This window comes from Equus caballus, chromosome 16 (assembly GCF_041296265.1).
Source record: "Equus caballus isolate H_3958 breed thoroughbred chromosome 16, TB-T2T, whole genome shotgun sequence".
Taxonomy (NCBI): domain Eukaryota; kingdom Metazoa; phylum Chordata; class Mammalia; order Perissodactyla; family Equidae; genus Equus; species Equus caballus.
The window spans coordinates 34,451,580-34,470,622 of NC_091699.1; the positions used below are offsets into that span (position 1 = coordinate 34,451,580).

The window sequence follows — 19,043 nt, forward strand, 5'->3', positions numbered from 1 at the left end:
GACGAGGCTGCACTTTTAATTGGTGCAGGAAGAGCAGCAGGAGTCGGCAGAGCCTTGGAGGTGCTGGCAATCCGCCTATCCAGTCTGTCAACCTAGACTTTGTCTTTAAAAGAATGTGTGTGTGGAGGGGAGGTCAGCAGGTCAGTGTCCTCGCCGTCAGGTTCCATTTCCTCTCCATCTGTCGTCCTGTTGGTCTTAACTCATCCTTCAGGAAAGCCTTCTCTCCACCTCAAGGACCCACTGTCTTCTGAGGTCTGGACTCCTCTGTTTGAGGTGGCTTTCACTGTAGAGGAGGTAGGAAATTCTCAAGGGAGGCAGGCCCCCAAAATACACTGAATATGTGGTATGAGGCTTAACTCTTTCCACACACATTTCTGATCTAGGATAAATGTCAAATTTGTTTTCTCCAATCTGTTCCTGTGGCTCAAATAAGACATGTCCCTGTCAACCACTTCAGTGCCTAACGACTCACAGTGATGGCCCCCTATCTTCCTCTAGACTTGCATGTGTAGTACCCATGCCTTCCTGCTGAGTACACAGACAGGGGCAGTAATGCCAGGATCCCCTTGATGGAAGCTGTCGGGGCTTCTGATAGTGGGAGAGCTCCTTTCTGCTCTTCAGCAGGCTGATGAGTTTTCCAGTGTCTGGCGGCAGTCTATCCAACCACCATAAACAGCCCATCCTGGGAAGCTCCCCACATGCTGAGCAGGAACCAGCCATTTCCTCATGGCTAGCCGTGAGAGCCCTTCCACCCCCTGCAGTAACTCCTCATCAGAATAGCCCTCTGCATGGCTCTAGGCACAGAGCTACCTGCCCATCAAATAAAAATACAAAATCTAATGCTGACTGAAAGGTCCAATATGGGCAAGCATCCCAGTTATAATGGCTTTGAGATAATTATTTCAGTCTTTGAAAAAGCACCTCCCAAAACTCTTTTAGGAAGTTAATGTGCCTAACTAATCTGGGAACAATGAGGAACAGGGAGGAGTCGATTTTACGTAATTCAGTCAGCCATTTAGGTTTTCTGGCTTCAATTTCATTCTTCCTTGCTGTTTACTAGTTTGACAGTTTCTCAGCTCATTAGAAGGCCAGAGTGAAATAGAAGAAAACGGAAAACCAATCCATTTGGTTTGTTTAGTTGATGTCTGAGGAAAACGGTGTCTGGAGAAGGAGGCCGTTGCTATAATATTGGCCCACCTGCCATTTTGGAATTTCTAGGCATACCGCACCTCCTTTTTGTCCCCGCATTGCAGAGAGAGTTTATTACAGGGAATTCCGTGTGTCTTCTTTCTCCGTCTTCATCCTTGTCACGGGCTGGCCTCCGTTCTTTAGTTCATGGCCTTAAAGTCTTCCAGGAACAGGGCAGCTAGACTCTTCGCTTAACTCATCTTCGAGTGGCTCCTCAGGAAGGAATGTCCGCTGAGACGGCAGTTCTGATTTCTGTTTAAAAAGCAGATCCTCAGCTGCTGAGAAATGAAAAAGAAAATATTCTCTGTTTTGGTTGGAGCCTCACAAAACCAAAGTTGTGCATTCTCATGCTCCCTGGGCAGTGGCAATTAACTAACACGCACTATTTAGGGAGCGGGCTGAATTCTGCCGGCCTCCTGAATAGCGCTGGTGTAGAGAGAAATACACAAACAAGAGGGAAGCATGTTGGCCAGTCTTCCATTTGGAAGTAAGAAAATAGGCAGCTTTGCCAAATAAAAAAATAACTGCCATACAGAAAAAAGCCCTTCCCAGAACTTGTTTCAGAATTTAGATCAAAGTCTCAGATTGAGTTTGGAAGTTCCAAGTAGCTTATCAGGAGAGTGGGAAAAGCAGAAGGGGAACAGTGCTACTCATCTCTATTGGATGGGCAGAGGCTTGAAGAAGTCAGCGGCATCCCCAGGTCACGTAAGAGCAGTGTCTGTCTTAGAACATGTGTGAACTCTAGGTTGTTGCTACTCCAAGCGTGGTCCTTAGACCCAGCGGTGTCAGCATCACCTGAAAGCTTGTCAGAAATGCAGAATCTTGGGTTCCACCCCTAACCTGTCGAGCTAGAAGCTGCGTTTTATCAGAATCTCAAGGTAGACTCTATGTCTTCCTCTGGGTCATTGGAGAGGAACTGTGAGAAAAATTATTTCCCATTGCAGCCTGCTGGTGTGAACGACAGAAGCTGACTGGAGGCGACTGACGGTTCTGTCTTCTGAGGGAATATCCCTTCTTTGCTGTCACTCATCCTCAAACGTTCCTTTTGTTTTTCTTTCAGCCATATCAGCAGTGACAGCTTCCTGTGCGACTGCCAGCTGAAGTGGCTGCCCCCGTGGTTACTGAGCAGGATGCTGCAGACCTTTGTGACAGCCACCTGTGCCCACCCAGAATCACTGAAGGGCCAGAGCATCTTCTCTGTGCCGCCAGAGAGTTTCGTGTGTGGTAAGACCGTCTTTGTGATATTTTTTTCCATGAAGGGCAAGGAGGTCAGGAGGAACTCTTCATTATGGGAGTGATTCCTGCGATCACAGTTAAACCCCAACCCATGGTTACCAACCAGCGGCTGGATGTAATTTATTTCCCACTGAAACCACACACAGCATTTACGGTACCGTCGCCTCATTATGTGGTTCTCGGAGTACATGCATTTAATCAGAAGGGAGCACGAGTTGGTTCAATTACAAATCAGAATAATCAGTTACAGGAAGATCGTTGTGTTGTTTCAAGAGGGTTCTGGTGCCTGGGTTTAGCTGTGAATTTACTCAGTGTATGAGGTTGGGGTTTTAATGTGTGTTTCTTTCCAACCCCAAGAATGAAAGGTTAAATACAGGAAGAACGAGTCTCAGGAGAACAGTTGCTGTAGTAAAAATAATTCCTTGATGTTGACTTGCACTCTTGCTGTTTCCAAACCACTGAAATCTGCACTTGTAGCTTTAAATTCTTATTTCCTTCTGATTGTTGCTTCCTAGCTCTTGCCATCTTGTTGGCCAGGGATGGTTGAGATCCAAGTTTGGTTGCAAAGAGCACAGAAAATGCTGAACCACTGAATACACACACGTACGCAGACACACATATACGCAGATACACACACACACACGCTCAGATAGGAATGATGCAGCCTCATGGTCAGTGAGGTGTGGTCAAAGAATGCGATGGATTTCGAGTTGTTCCTGGCTTCTGCTCTAGGCAGGAGTGAGGGTGGGATTTGCAGGCCTGACTGGAACTGCTGTGCAGATGCGAGTCCCTTATTGCCTTTTATCCTCCCAGTCTGCCCTGAGCCTTGGGATCCCTGCTGAGAAGAGCCTAACCAGGAGCTCCCTTAGTGGTATGGAAGCCTCTGTGGTCCACTTCTCTGTCCTACTTTTTGGGTATAGCAATAGCCAGTGTGTCTGCTGAAGTCAAGAAACAAGTGCCTTCCTTCTACACATCCACCCACCACCACCACCACCACTCCTGAGAGCAGGCTTGCCTACCTTTCTCCTGATCAAGTCCAGCAAGAAGCCTTAAAAACACTATCAACGTGGTAGCAGCCCTCCAAAATGAGCTTTTTTTACTGATCACTCTCAGGGGAACTTCTGTGTAGAACGTAAGGGTGCATATAGCTCCCATTCCCTAGGACAGAATGGCTGTGCAATTCATTGTTCATCAAATACCTGCTCCTTGGCCATTCAGTTGTTTATAGAGCTCTCTAAAATTGAGTTTTCTGCCCCTTCCTCCTCCCTCATGCCATAGGGCATAATCTTTCCCTTTGGATGAGCCTGGGCAGGACTTTTGACATGCACCCAACCTCTGGCTTGGGGCCCTGGCACATTCTGGATTGCAGCAATTGTTTATTTCACATCTCTTACCCCCACCTCTGCAGTTTAGCTCAGGCTTCCCCCTAAAACAATCATCAAGTGTTAATGGGAGTCATGAAAACACTTGGTGGAAGATCAGGGTTCAAAGGTTCAAGTCCTATGGGAACCTCTTACTCCTTTTTTGTAAACTTTAAATATAACCACTTTACAACCACCAAAGGATAGCTAGAATCAAAATTCAGATAATGACAAGTGTTGGTGAGGATGGGGAGAAATCTAAAGCTGCCTACACTGCTGGTGGGAATGTAAACTGGTGTAGCTGCTTTGGAAAACAGTCTGGAAGTCTCTCAGACAATTAGCCATAGAGTTACAGCATGACCTAGCAATTCCACTCCTAGGTATACAGCCAGGGAAATGAAAATACATGTCCACGTAAAAACTTGTACATGAATGTTCATAGCAACATTACTCATCATAGCTAAAAAGTAGAAATAACCCGAATACCCATCAAGTGATGAATGGATACATAAAATGTGGTATAGCCATAGAGTGGAATATTGTTAGGCCATAAGAAAGGAATCAACGATACAACATAGATGAGCCTTGAAATCTTCTGCTAAGTGAAAGAAGTCAGTCACAAAAGACCGTATATTATATGATTCCATTCACATAAAATGGCCAGAATAGAGAAACCTATGTAGAAAGTAGATTAGTGGTTGCTTAGGGCTGGGGAGGGGTGGAGGGAGAAGGGGTGATAACTGAAAGGTATGGGGTTTCTTTTGAGGTGATGAAAATGTTTTAAAAATTGACTGATGATGGTTGCACATATTTGTGAGTACACTAAAAACCATGAAATTGTACACTTTAAAGAGGTGAATTGTATTGTAGGTGAACTGTGTTTCAATAAAGCTGTTTTTAAGAAGAGAAATATAATTTGTATACCATAAAATTCAATCTGTATGTTGTTTTTTTATTTTTTTGACAGTTGAAGCACAAAAGTTTTCCATTTTGATGAAGTCCAATTTCTCTTTTTTTTCTTTTGTCATTTATACTTTTGATGTCATATCTAAGAAACTAATTCTTGAGACAAGGTCACAAAGATTTACACCTATGCGTTGTCTTCCAATTTTGTTCTTTTTGAAGATTGTTTGGACTGTTATGGTTCCCGTGCCTTTCCATACACATTTTTGGATCAGCTTGTCAATCTCTGCAATAAAGACAACTGGGATCTTGAAATAGGGATTGCATTGAACTCTAGATAAATTTGGAGAGTATTGCTATCTTAAGTCTTCCCAATCCATGAACATGGGATGTCTTTCCCTTTTTTTGTAGCTCTTCTTTAATTTCCTTCAATGTTTTGTAGTTTTCAGTGCGTGTCTTACACTGCTTTTGTTAAATTTATTCCTGTATTTTTTACTCTTTTTGGTGCTATTTTAAGTGCTGTTCTTATTTTCATTTTAAAATTTTCATTGCAGTTGAATTTTATATGTTCATCTTGTATCCTGCAACTATGTTGAAATTGTTTTTAGTTCTAATAGTTTTTCAGTAAATTCCTTAGGAATTTCTTTATATATGATTATCATGTCATTTGCAAAAAGGTAGTTTTACTTCTTCCTTTCTAATCTAGATGTCTTTTATTTATTTTTCTTGCCTAATTCCCTGGCTAGAACCTCCAGGACAGTGTTGAATAGAAGTGGTGAGAGCAGAAATCCTTGTCTTTTTCCTGATCTTAGGGGGAAAGCATTGTCATTCACCATTAAGTATGATGTTAGCTATGGGTTTTTTCATAGATGACCTTTATCAAGTTGACGAATTTCCCTTCTATTTCTAATTTGTTGAATGTTTTTATCATGAAACGTTGTTGCATTTCATCAGATACTTTTTCTGCATCTGTTAAGGTGATCATGTGGGAGTTTTTCCTTTATTTTATTGATATGGTATAATACATTGATTTTTGGATATTTAAACCAACCTTGCTTTCCTGGGATAAACCCAACTCACTTATGCTGTATAATCCTTTTTATATGTTGTGGGATTCAGTTTGCTATTTTATTTGTTGAGGATTTTTGCATCTATACTTAAAGGTCTGTAGTCTTCCTTTTTTGTAATGTTTTTTGGTTTGTTATCAGGTAATACTTGCCTCATAGAATGGAGTTGGGAAAAGTTCCCTCCTCATTTATTTTTTTGGAAGCGTTTGTGAAGGATTAGTGATAATCCTTCTTTAAATGTTTGGTAGAATTCACCAGTAGTAGCCATTTGGGTCTGGGCTTTTCTTTTTGGGAAGTTTTCAAATTATTGTCTCTTTATTTGTTACATCTACTCAGATGTTCTATTTCTTCTTGAGTCAGTTTTGGTAGTTTATGTTTTTTTCAGAATTTGTGCATTGCAGACAGGTTACCTAATTTGTGGGCATACAGTTATTCCTAGTATTCTTGTTTATTGCCATAGGGTCGGTAGTAATGTCTCTTCTTTCATTCCAAATTGTAGTATTTTGAGTCTTCTCCCCTCTGCTTCCATCCCCCTACCGCCCAAGTCTAACTACAGGTGTTTTCAATTTTATTGATATTTTCCAAGAACCAACTTTTGTTTTTATTGATTTTCTCTGTTTTTGTATTTTCCTTCATTTACTTTTTCTCTAATCTTTATTACTTCCTTCTTGCTGTTTGCTTTGGGTATAGCTTGTTTTTCTAATTTCTTAAAGTAGAAGGTGGGATTATTAATTTGAGATCTTCTTTAATAATGACCTATAGGCATTTACAGCTGTAAATCTCTCTATAAGCACTGTTTTAGCTGCAGCTTTTAAGTATATTGTGTTTTCCTTTTCATTTATCTCAATGTATTTTCTAATTTCCCTTGTAATTTCTTCTTTGACTGATAGAAGTGCAGTGTTTAAGTTCCACAAATAAGTTTCCCAATATTCCTTTTGTCATTGGTTTCTAGTGTCATTCCACTGTCACTGGAGATACTTTGTATGATTTCTGTCTTTTTTAATTTATTGAGATTTGTTTTGTAGCCTAACATGGTCTATCCTGAGAATGACCCATGTGTACTTCAAAAGAATGTTTATTCTCTTGTTCCATAGATATCTGTTAGGTCTTTTTGGTTTATGGTGTGTTGTTCAAGTCTTCTGTTTCATTGTTGATCTTCTGCCTAGCTGTTCTATCCATTATTAACACTACAAATGATTATTATTGCATTTTCTATTTCTCCCTTCAGGTCTGTCAGTTTTTGCTTCTTGCTTTGTGGAGCTCTGTTGGGTGCCTGTATGTTTATAATTTTGATGTCTTCCTGAGGGATTGACCATTTAACATTATAAAATGTTATTCTTTATCTTTAGTAACAACTTCTGTCTTAAAGGCTGTTTTGTCTGATATTAGTAGAGACAGTCTAATACTGTTGGTGGCTGCCTGTTGATGACTTTGAATCTAAAGTGTCTCTTGCAGACAGCATATAGCTGAGTCATGGTTTTTTAATCCATTATGGTATTCCCTGCCTTTTGGTTGGAGTGTTTAATTCATTTATGTTTAATGTAATTATTGATATCTTGTGTTATCTTTATTCCTGTATTCTCCATTACTGACTAATTTTGTATTAAATAGATATCTTCTAGTATACCATTTTAATTCCCTTGTTTCTCTTAGTATTTTTTTGTATTTTCTTAGTGGTTGCCACGGAGATTATAATTAACATCTTAAAGCACTCTAGTTCAAACTTTTTTTTTTTAATTGCTTTTTCTCCCCAAATATCCCCAGTACAGAGTTGTGTATCCTAGCTGTGGGTCCTTCTAGTTGTGCCATGTGGGATGCCGACTCAACGTGGCCTGATGAGTGGTGCCATGTCTGTGCCCAGGATCCGAACAAGCAAAACCCTGGGCTGCCGAAGGGGAGTGCGCAAACTTAACCACTCAGCCATGGGGCCAGCCCAAATACACTCTAGTTCAGATTAATAATGAAATCAACTTCAATGGTGTGCAAAATTTTGCTTCTGTTTAGTTCCATTCTCATCTCTTTCGTATTATTTTCAGACAAATTACATCTTTATACATCATAAGCCTATCAACACAGTTTTGTAATTATTACTTATGTAGTTGCCTTTTAAATCACATAGTAGAAGAGAATTACAAACAAAAATACATTCATACTGTTTACATCCTTACCTATGTAGTTGCTTTTAATGGCATTCTTTCTTTGTGTGGATTTGAGTTACTGTCATGTCCTTTTGTTTGAGCCTGAAGGATTCTCTTTAGTATTTCTTGTAAAGCAGGTCTGGTAGCAATTAATTGTCTCAGGTTGTTTGTTTTTGTTTTTGTTTTTAAATCTGAGAATGTTTCAGCTTCTCCTTCATTTTTGAAAGGATAGTTTTGCTAGATATGGAATTCTTAGTTGACAGTCTTTCTTTCAGTGCTTTAAATATGTCTTCCTACTGCCTTCTGACCGCCACGGTTTCTGACAGGGAACAGCTGTTACTGTTATTGAGCATACCTTGTATGGTGATGAGTTGCTGCTCTCTTGCTGCTTTCCAGATTCATTGGTGCTGACTTTTTTAACAGCTTGACTACGATGAGCCTAGGTGTGGATCTTTTGAGTTTATATTATTTGGACTTCATTGAGCTTCTTGGATGTGTAGATGCATTTGGAAAGTTTGGGGCCATTATTTCTTCAAATACTCTTTCTGCTCCTTTTTTCTTCTCCTCCTTGGACTCCGATTATTTGCATGTTATCATGTTTGATGTTATCCCACAGGTCTCTATGGCTCTGTTTATTTTTCCTCATTCTTTTTTCTTTATGTTTCTCAGACTGGATGATATCAATTGACCTGTCTCAAGTTTACTCTCTTCTGTCAGCTCAGTTTGGCTATTGAGCCCCTCTAATGAATTTTTCATTTCAGTTATTATACTGCTAAAATTCAAAATTTATGTGTGGTTCATTTTTACAATTTCTCTCTCTTTATTGGTATTTGGTAAGAAACTACTTACATACTTTCCTTTAATTTTCTCAGACATGGTTTCCTTTAGTTCTTTGAACATATTTATAAGGCTGATTTAAAGTCTTTCTTTAGTAGGTCCGAGATCTGGGCTTCCTCAAGGACAGTTTCTCTTGACTGCTTTTTTCCTGTTTCTTTGCATGTTTTGTAGCTTCTATTGAAAACTGAGCATTTAAAATAAAATAATACGGCAACTCTGGAAATCAGATTATCCCTCTGTCTTACCCCAGGGTTTATTGTTCTATTTGTTACAGTTTGTTTAGTGACTTCCCTGGTCAAAGGTTTTTAAGTGTCTTCTGTGCAGCCACTGAAGCCCCTCCTTGGTTAGCTTAGTGGTTAGCTAATGACTGAACAGAGAGTCCTTAAAGCAATTCAACCAATCAAGTCTCCTCTCCTTTGCCCAAGTGTCTCTGTGTGTGTTGGAGGTGTGCCATCACTTCCCGTTTGCACTGATCCTCAGTCAGGACCCTTCAGGTCTTTCCTGGGCATGCACATAGCCCTGCACTTGCATGTGGCCTTCTAGACCCTCAGGAATATGTTCGACCTTTTCAAAACCCACTTTTGACATTTCGTTCACCTGATTTTCCTTTTTAGTTTTTTGGTTAGCCTCTTCTTGGCCCCAACTGATACTACTGCCTCAGCAGTGGCTGCTGATCGTTTTCGTCAAACACCCTGGGGATAGGACTTCCCTTGCTGAGCAAAGTGTATCAGGTCAAATAAATACAGGCCCTGAGGATGGGGCTTGGGGGGAGCTCCAAACCCATTTTTGCCCCCTCAATTATTGCTAGGCTGTTGGGTTCCAAGGATACCATAGAGCTGGGGAAAGAGGGATGTGACTTAGGGTAAGTTAAAATGCCACAAAGATCACTTTTCTTCCTGAAATTCAGGTGTTTTCTTGAATCAGCACTCCATGGGTTGTAGCCTTTGGTTATTTTCCAGAATTCTGAAAAAGTTGACTGTGACCATTTTTGCTAGTTTTTCTGTTGTTGTAATGGAGGAGCAGATTTTCAGAAGTCCTTATTCTGACATAACGGAAGTGCTATGCACCCCACTTCTTTTGAAGTAAAGTTTGTGGGTAAGGTCTGGGCAGTCATGACTGGTGGTTCTGGACTTTTTAAGTGTGCTTTGTGTTGAAGTAAGCAAATAAAGCCAATTGTAGTCTTCTCATGGAAATTGCTGATTGCTTTGATAACTGACTACTGGTCAATTTGTTGGTAATCAAGGAGTGTAATCAGAGAGGTGATCAATGCTCATGGATCTGTATTTGGAGAAGGCCAGATATCCATGGTATGAGTCCCTTACAGTATTTGGTGGAGCTGAGGATGCATAGGGACCCAGCAAGATCTAGTCCCTGTTCAGTGTCTGATTCAGTTTCTTGTTAGCTCGAATAGTGGCTGGTCCTTGTGTGTCCTAGGAGCCTGGGTGACTTACAGTTGGCTCTCTTCCTCCCAGATGACTTACCAAAGCCACAGATCATCACCCAGCCAGAGACGACCATAGCTGTGGTGGGAAAGGACATCCGGTTCACGTGCTCAGCCGCCAGCAGCAGCAGCTCCCCTATGACCTTTGCCTGGAAGAAGGACAATGAGGTCCTGGCCAATGCTGACATGGAGAATTTCGCCCATGTCCGTGCACAGGATGGGGAGGTGATGGAATACACCACCATTCTGCACCTCCGTCGTGTCACTTTCGGGCATGAGGGCCGCTACCAATGTGTCATCACCAACCACTTTGGCTCCACCTACTCACACAAGGCCAGGCTCACTGTGAATGGTATGGAAGTGCTATCTGTTTATTCTGGTATAAGATTCTTATGAAGCCACACTCATGATCATTCTCAGTTATCTGTGTAGACATGCTTGAGACAGGAGACACTCAAGCTTCACTGAGACCTCATTATATCTTACTACTGCCTGGGTTGGCCCCAGAGTAAGTTTGTAGATTGAAGGGTTATTCTTAGTGGATTCTTTGTTTTTTGGTGATTTTTTTTAATCCAGTTATTATGTTAACTGAAATTGTGGGCCCAAGCCTTGTATTTTTATCCATTTATTATCTTCCATAAACCAAGATGCCTGGCATCAGATTCCAAGCATATCTTGATCCTGGGGGAAGGTGCTACCCTCTGAGTAGATGGCAGAGCCTTGGGGCCAGAGGCCAGCCTGGGTGGGCCAGGTCAGTCAGCAGTGGGGCAGCCAAGTGCCTGCCTCTCTGAGGCTGTGGAATGCAAGGCTGGTGTGAGTGCTGGCCTGATAGCAGAATGGTCATGGGGGTGTTGGACAGGATCTTTTACTCAGTAACCAGCTTCAGAGCCTTTTGAGGTGGCTTTCTTCATACCTGCTATTTGTTGTAGTGAGTTTAGAGTAGAAGGAGAGAGGTAAATAGCTTGAGTAGTTAACCACCCCATCCCAGTAACCTAACAAGATTTTCCTGATTATTAAACCTCCAATTAAGAAGTGCTGGAACTGCTATGCTCTTTAAGCCCCTACAGACCACAGAAAAACACATTTTTGACCACACTTTGGCGGGTTCTCTTGGCTTATTCCGAGGGAGTAGTCCTTGTTTCTCACAAACTCAGTGAACTGATTCTCCACTGAAGTAACCTTGATGGGAATTATAGTGACGCCTGACATATGGCTGGATGCTTACTCCTGTATTACCAATATTCCCTGGAATATTTGGGATAAATAAGCTAGCTGAATGCTTTCAGCTCGTGTGCATACAGTAATATGACCCTGACATCACTGTTCTAAAACAGACTTCTTCAAGAGGAAGAGCTATCCCATTGCTTCCCCAGGGTGAAGGCATGTCATCCTTCCCTCTGTGATTGCATCTTGCTGGAGTAGACATTTCTGTTTCCCAGGCTCTACCTGGTGGTTACTTAAGGCAGGCAAGCATCAGGCCCTAGCATTTATGGAGTATCCCTGTATAGAATGATGACCATATAAGGCATAGTAGGGGAAATGTTTCATAAAACCTTTATGTTTGAGGGGGTTATAGCCAGCTTGGGTTGAAGAACAAGAGAGACTTGTTCTTGGAAATGCTCCACCTGTGGCAACGAGAAGCTAGGCACCCCTAGGAGGCCAACTGCTCCTGATTGAAAGGTGGTAGTAGTGGTTCTCAGCAGACATTGGCATGAAGGGTGTTGGGGGGTGAAATGACACCCAGACATGGTGGGGGAGGTCTGTTTGCCAGAGGATCTTCCCAGCCTTTTTGCATCTAGCTTTACAAAAACTTGACCCTATATGTATATATTTTGCAGTGTTGCCATCATTCACCAAAATGCCCCATGACATCGCCATCCGAACTGGCACCATGGCCCGCCTCGAATGTGCTGCCACTGGCCACCCTAACCCCCAGATTGCCTGGCAGAAGGATGGAGGCACAGATTTCCCTGCTGCTCGTGAGCGACGCATGCATGTCATGCCAGACGACGATGTGTTTTTCATCACTGATGTGAAAATAGATGACATGGGGGTTTATAGCTGTACCGCCCAGAACTTGGCCGGCTCCATTTCAGCTAACGCCACCCTGACTGTCTTAGGTTTGACTCTTATCCACTGAGTATATATATATGTCTATGTGTGTGTGTTTATGTATGAAAGAGAGAGAGAGATTCTCTTAAAATATCATACGTACCTAGAGGCAAGCTTCTCAGACTGCTCTGTGGAGCCTGGGGTGGAGTATGGTGGGCTGTTTCTACTTTGTTTAAAATTTTGGGCTGCTTTCTAGGAGTTTTCTTCTTTTTTTGTGAGGAAGATTGTCTCTGAGCTAACATCTGTGCCAATCTTCCTCTGCCTCATGTGGGACGCCCCCACAGCGTGGCTTGATGAGCAGTGCTGGGTCCGCGCCCAGGACCTGAACCTCTGAACCCTGGGCTGCCTAAGCAGAGTACACGAACTTAACCACTATGCAACTGGGCTGGCCCTGTTCTAAGATTTTCTTGAACAAGTGGTTCCATCTCTTTAAAAAGAGAAAAATAGCCAGTGAATTAAGAGAGTCTTCATAGGGCTTAGGTCTAACACTCTAGATAAGTACTGCCCTCTGATTTGGGCAGGACGAGTGTGGTCTCGGTGAAGAATAGAGACACAGGCCTGTAACATGACAGCGTGGGAACAGCAGGGGATTCTGTGGCCAGAAGTTGTTAGCTCATTCTCCTTTTTGAAGCCACCCCCCAGAAAGGGAATGCTTTAGTCATTGTGTTAGGTTTTCTGAAAAGCTTGCTGATCTGATGAAAGATCCCATATGGCATTTCATTGACGTGTCGACTTTTCCTTTGTCCAGAAGACAAGGGAGATCCACAGCCACTGAGGCCCACAGAATAACTGTAAGATCTCTCCCGACTTCTTGCAGAAACCCCGTCCTTGGTGGTTCCCTTGGAAGACCGTGTGGTATCTGTGGGAGAAACGGTGGCTCTCCAGTGCAAAGCGACCGGGAGCCCCCCACCCCGCATCACCTGGCTCAAGGGGGACCACCCTCTGAGTCTCACGGAGCGGCACCACTTTACCCCCGGCAACCAGCTGCTCGTTGTTCAGAACGTGGTGGCAGAGGATGCAGGGCGATATACTTGCGAGATGTCCAACGCCCTGGGCACAGAGCGAGCTCACAGCCAGCTGAGCATCTTGCCTACCCCTGGCTGCAGGAAGGACGGGACCACCGTGGGCATCTTCACCATCGCCGTGGTGTGCAGTATTGTCCTGACGTCCCTGGTGTGGGTGTGCATCATCTACCAGACCAGGAAGAAGAGTGAGGAGTACAGTGTCACTAACACAGGTTAGGCCACTGCTGGTTGAGTTTATTTGCAGGGGAGGAGAATAGCAGTGACGTTTGTGAAGGAAACCAGGTCCAGAGGCTTTTTAAAGAATTTCATTATATTCAGAACTCTAGACCCTTTGGGAATATGGAGTCATTCTGGATAGCTGAGGCTTTAGTCTCACTGGCACCATTCTAACTTCGAGGAATGTAACGTTAAATGCGAATACTCTCAAATATAGGTACATTATGAACTCTGCAGTTTTCTGAGGCATCTATGGCACGTGCTTTGTGGCCACATGGTGGATTGTTGGTGCAGTGACCTCACAGGGCCATGCTTCAGTTAGGTTATGTCCCTTCCCATTGCTGTTCTCTATCTTTAATGGACTCAAGACATCAGATTGCTACATTTTTTACACCTGGGTGTAGAGTAAGACTAAGCGGGTTCTGGGCAGGTCTCTCCAGTGCGCAGACCCCATGCTCTCTCTCTGCACGACCTTGACAGCTGCTGTGTCTGGGCCTGACAGTGAACATGTGTCTCAAAGGACTGGGACCCCTGGTATTTGATTGTCCTGTCTCCTTGCAGATGAAACCATCGTGCCACCGGATGTTCCGAGCTACCTTTCTTCTCAGGGGACCCTTTCTGACCGACAGGAAACTGTGGTCAGGACTGAGGGTGGCCATCAGGCCAATGGGCACATTGAGAGCAATGGTAAGGCCTCACTGCCTAATGCGACTGTGTCCCCATGAGCTGGAGGTGGCCTCCAGCCCCGTCCCAGGGCAGGGGCATGGCAGTACATTGAGCACGTTGGTTAAACTAGAAGGCTGCGTGACTCAAGCCTTCTCCTGGGTGTTTCTGGACCTAGCCTCTGCAAGTTCTGCAAGGTTTACAATCCCCGTCCCCCAGGCCCTACTGGGCTTAGTGTTTCCTCGTCAGGGAAAGGTACGATTGCCTAACCTAAGAGCTGCAGAGGACGTTAGAGGGCCTGAAACTAATCCATTCCTTCAATAGGGGAAGTGCCCAGGTCTGCTGTGTTCCAGGCTGTCATACTGGAAAGCTCTCCCAAGGGAGAGCTACTTCAGAGGGGGAGACTGTATCCTTGTTTGGGACAAGTTTACCCTTACAAAGAACTGTTCATTAACATGGCTCTGAATGCTCAGAGGCCTGCCCCTGGGGAAGGCAGTATTAGAAAATGTTCCTTGCTGGACCTCTTGGTTAGCCCAATAAGCCACCACTGTAAAGAGCATTTGAAAGAATGACTCTGTCCCAGGGGCTTTGCCTTTTCTTTTCATAAGGCTTACTGTGAGCTGGTGAGCCCAGCGTTTCTAACTGGGTGGGAATCTATTGCAGGTATTTGCCCGAGAGATGCCAGCCTCTTTCCAGAGGTGGATGCTCATGGCATTACGTGTAGGCCGCCAAAGCTCTGTGTCGGCTATAATAAGGAGCCATGGAAAGTGATGGAGAAAGCCGATGGGATGCGTGGTCCACAGAAGATGGGTATGAGATACTTCCCTCAGGAAAAGTATTTCATTTTTGAAATAAAAATTTGGGTTGACTTACTCATTAAATGAAAGGGGGAGACACATTATAGGTGTAAGACTATCCCACAATTTCATATTCAATATAGAAACAGGAAGCTCTGGCCTGCCTCTCTTTTAATTCCAGAATAGGGTGTCTATGGTATGTATGGTGAGCCTGAGCATGAATTTTCTAGATTTATAAGCAACTTAAATAAAGGATGAGGCCCAAACAAAAGTGCCTTTTCACCAGGGCTATTTTGAGGCTAAATTTCTGATTGTTCAGAAGACTCTTGACACTGCATAGTTCCTCTTTCAAATGGGATCACATGGGATGTTTCTTCTGCGGTCACAGTAGTATGGCTGCAGTCTCTGATTAAGAAATTAATCTGAAACATCTCAACACGGAAGACCCAGTCTTCATCAATAGCTTCGTATTTGCCCGGTCCTTGTTCTGTGAACATACGTGAAGGAGAGGACAGTTTTTACAGAGCTGATGTAAGCAAAGCTCTGGCCTCACAGCAGGGGAGTTAAACAGCCTGTTCTTTACGTGGGGAGGGCAATGGTTCTAATCCGTGTCTCGCTCTGCCCCGCAGAGCCCAGTGGCCCGGCTGTATGCGGTGACTGCAACACTGAGATGGACAGTTACTCCAAGGAACAAGCCTTCTGTCCTCAGCCTGTGTCCAGAGACAGTACACAGCCAGGTACACTAAGCAGCCAGGAGCCCAGTCGGAGTGAGCGAGAACATTCTCCACATCAGCTGAACAGTGGGACCATTGATGGGTCCCACACCAACTGCAGGGGGTCCCTCTACCCCAGTAACCACGATAGAATGCTGACATCCTTGAAGAAAAAGCCAGGGGCACCTCTAGATGGGCAAGGTAACTTTTCACTGTCTCCTGAGTCACCAGCGGAAGGTGGGGATGGAGGGAGAACATAAACTGCCAGGCTGGAGGGTCTGACGTGCCCTCTGCTTTCTCCTAGGGGCCTCCTCTTGGACTTTATCAAGGCTGTGTGAGCCAGACACCATAGACCTCCAGCCTTCCTCTACGTTAACTCCAGGCAGTCCTGAGCTCACAGAAGCCTCCTCAGCCTTTCCTCCTGTCCCCAGTGAGAGCCAGCACTTGCTTCTTTCCAACGGACACTTCCCCAAAGCATGTGACTCCAGTCCTGAGTCCACACCACTGACAGGACAGCTCCCCGGGAAACGGAGCGTGCCACTGCTGTTTGCACCGAAAATCTAGGCTTTGTCTACCTCAGCTCTTGTCGTGTCAATCTCTACAGGAAAGAGAGGTAGGAGAGGCTGTGAGGAAGCTTGGGTTCAAGCGTCACTGATTTGTACATAGTTTTAACTTCCATGTGGAGTACCAGTAGTTTAAAGGACTTACAGCTGAAGCACAGAAATGCAAGAGGCTATTGTGTACAAAAGGCAGAAAAGTATTTGATACCATTGTACATAAGAGTTTTCAGAGATTGCATATATATTATTATATATCTTTTACAGAGGCTATTTTAATCTTTAGTGCATGGTTAACAGAAAAAATCGTACAGTTTTGACAATATTATTTTTCATATCAGGTTGCTGTTTAATTTTGGAAGGGGGGATAGTTCTGGTGCCTTAATGCATGGATGGAATTTACAGAAGCTGAAACCACATTTGTTCCTAGGAGTTTCTGGGGGGTGGGAAGGATGGAAAGTCCTTGGATTTGTATTGCACTTGGTAGGACAGACCCCTTGGATGCTTTACAGTCAGAGATGGCGTTGGCATTGGAAGTAACTCACGTCAGTACTGCTTGTGTGTGGATGCTCTTGCAGCGAACCTCCCTGTGGAGCCTAGAGGTGCACGTCAGGCACCTCTGCAGTGAAGGACTTTTTCTCGTCGGTGTAAGTGCTTTCTTTAACAAGCAGAATGCGCGTTGTTAATCCACCGTAAGCAGTTGGTCCGAACAATTAAGCACTGCCTTTCTTCCTTCTATGATTCATGTATCATTCGAGAGTCACTTGAGGCTTTTTAATAAGATACAGGCTGCTGGTGTTGGTACCTGTGGATTTTTCAATAGTGATGTTTTAGTTCTGCCAATATTACTAATATTACATTGGCCTTGGAGGAGAAAAAGGATCGAGTCCTTGCTTTTCAGGGCTAGCTTATCTCTACTGAGGATCCGGAGCAGGCCTGTCCATGTCCTTCCCTGGCAGAGGGACCCAGGCTTGGACTGTACAAGATTTCTTAGCCCTTGACCTGGGTTCTGGGTATATTTGCACTTTTGAGACCTGCAGCTAACCATCTTGTGAGTGCCAATGTGTATTTCAGGAAAAATTACATTGAAACAAATAAGGTCCTTAAAATCTCAGAAAGCAAGTTCCTTTAGCTAAAAAGCTGAAGGTGAGTATTGACAAAATGGTTACCTATGTTAAATTTTACTGTCAAATCTCATCACTGTTCTGAAAGGTAAGCACATTATTTAGAATTTTGTCCTCAACAGTTAACTGATTGTTACTTCCACAAAATATGTGAATTTGCTGCTTCTGAGAGGCAATGTGAAAGAGGAAGTATTACTTTTATGTACAAAGTTATTTATTTATAGAAACTTTGGTACAATGTACATTGAAAAACATGTAAAATATTGAAGTGTCTAACAAATGGCATTGAAGTGTCTTTAATAAAGGTTCATTTATAAAATGTTAAGTGTGTGTCTGGGGTCATTCTTCTCCCTGCATTAACCAGCATTGCTTCAGCCCGTTTAATTCCAGAGATTCGATTCCCTTACAAATGCAGTCATCCTGCCTTTAATTACCTTTTTTCCCAAAAAGGAAAAAAAATTTAGCCAAAGCAGAATTATATATACTATTGCTTCAGGGAAGACATGACACCACTAGATGCCTGAGATTTTTCTCTGAAGTTAGTTTTCTAACACCTGGAACTGATTTGTCAGGCTCTACAATGGTGACCTGCCCATTCCATCCCTTCTGTTCCCAATGTTGAGCTTAAAACTCCAGCCTACAGACCTTACTGATTAGGAATGAAAAGAACACCACTTTTTCCAAAGGCGGCCCAGGCCCGCCCTTCCAGTCTGAAACCGAGAAGAGTGCACTCTGGCTCAGCTTCCTCAGAGGACCCCCTGTGCCCTCCTGCCCGAGGCCAGCTGGGCCCGCCTAGTCACTTGAGCTGCAACTGCTTGCTTGCTTTCACACACCACATGGGCCGCTGGACACTTCCCTGTAAAACAATACAGTTGTGTTTTTTATAGGTGAAATCTGAAGGTAATTAACAGCAGCAGCCTGGTTCCCCAACAAGAATGCCTGCTGTGCACCTGTAGTTCATTCTCTTTAAACAAAGCTATAAGCTTACACAATAGGAATCAACCCAGGGAGAAACGCACCCCACATCTGTAACTTTTTCCCTGCCTCTCCTTCCTTTGCCCAGTCTAGCCATTCTTTTACAATTATAACCATCTCTGCCTCTGCCGAATCCACTATCAGGTGGCAGGAAATGAAAGATCAGATACCAGATCAAATAAAAGTTCTGAAGGGCCTGGACTCAGCGTTACCAAACTCATTTATTAATGGGCTCTGAGAAAACTGTTCAAAGTACTGCTGTGGATGTCATTTTCTCTCTTTCATAACTTTCTGGCAAAGAGGCTGATGACGTCATTCCAGCCAGCCTGTAGCATGAAAGACGCATTCTCAGTGTTGTAATCGTAGCAAAATTGGATTTTAGCACTGAGTTTTGTTGTTCAGATGGCCGAACAGCTGCTCACCGGAAGGCAGAGAGTTCCCACAGCAGTACCCTTTCTTGACAGAAATGGACGTGGGGCGTCTGATTCACGGGCTCTCTCTGCCGAGTCTGAGCAGCAGGCTGCGAGTCTGGTCATAAGCACCAAGAAAGATGAAACCTCCCAGACTGATTGCTGCCATTCGAGGGAAAACACCTGCAAACAATCTGGGGTGGGGGGGAAGCAGGAAGAGAGATTTTAAAAAATTGTGTGTGTGTAAAAAAAGTTAAATTCCAACACCCACAGCTTGCTC

General features: G+C 43.6%; 2 protein-coding genes across 6 annotated transcripts in view; one reads left to right on the top strand and one right to left on the bottom strand.

Annotated features, from left to right (window-relative positions):
• Nucleotides 1-17,703, top strand: part of LRIG1 (leucine rich repeats and immunoglobulin like domains 1) — a 114,821-nt gene extending 97,118 nt beyond the window's left edge. For all 3 annotated transcript variants that reach the window (XM_023620112.2, XM_070238653.1, XM_070238652.1), the window contains exons 12-19: nucleotides 2,249-2,412; nucleotides 10,203-10,523; nucleotides 12,010-12,291; nucleotides 13,101-13,520; nucleotides 14,086-14,211; nucleotides 14,851-14,997; nucleotides 15,614-15,898; nucleotides 16,002-17,703. In XM_023620112.2, coding sequence (XP_023475880.1) covers nucleotides 2,249-2,412; nucleotides 10,203-10,523; nucleotides 12,010-12,291; nucleotides 13,101-13,520; nucleotides 14,086-14,211; nucleotides 14,851-14,997; nucleotides 15,614-15,898; nucleotides 16,002-16,261 — 2,005 coding nt within the window. In that variant the 3' untranslated portion in view covers nucleotides 16,262-17,703. The remainder of the gene's footprint in view (nucleotides 1-2,248; nucleotides 2,413-10,202; nucleotides 10,524-12,009; nucleotides 12,292-13,100; nucleotides 13,521-14,085; nucleotides 14,212-14,850; nucleotides 14,998-15,613; nucleotides 15,899-16,001) is intronic.
• Nucleotides 17,704-18,555: 852 nt separating this feature from the next.
• The window catches only part of SLC25A26 (solute carrier family 25 member 26), a 149,157-nt gene continuing 148,669 nt past the window's right edge, over nucleotides 18,556-19,043 (bottom strand). For all 3 annotated transcript variants that reach the window (XM_001916278.5, XM_023620114.2, XM_023620113.2), the window contains one exon: nucleotides 18,556-18,957. In XM_001916278.5, the coding sequence (XP_001916313.3) occupies nucleotides 18,840-18,957 (118 nt within the window). In that variant the 3' untranslated portion in view covers nucleotides 18,556-18,839. The remainder of the gene's footprint in view (nucleotides 18,958-19,043) is intronic.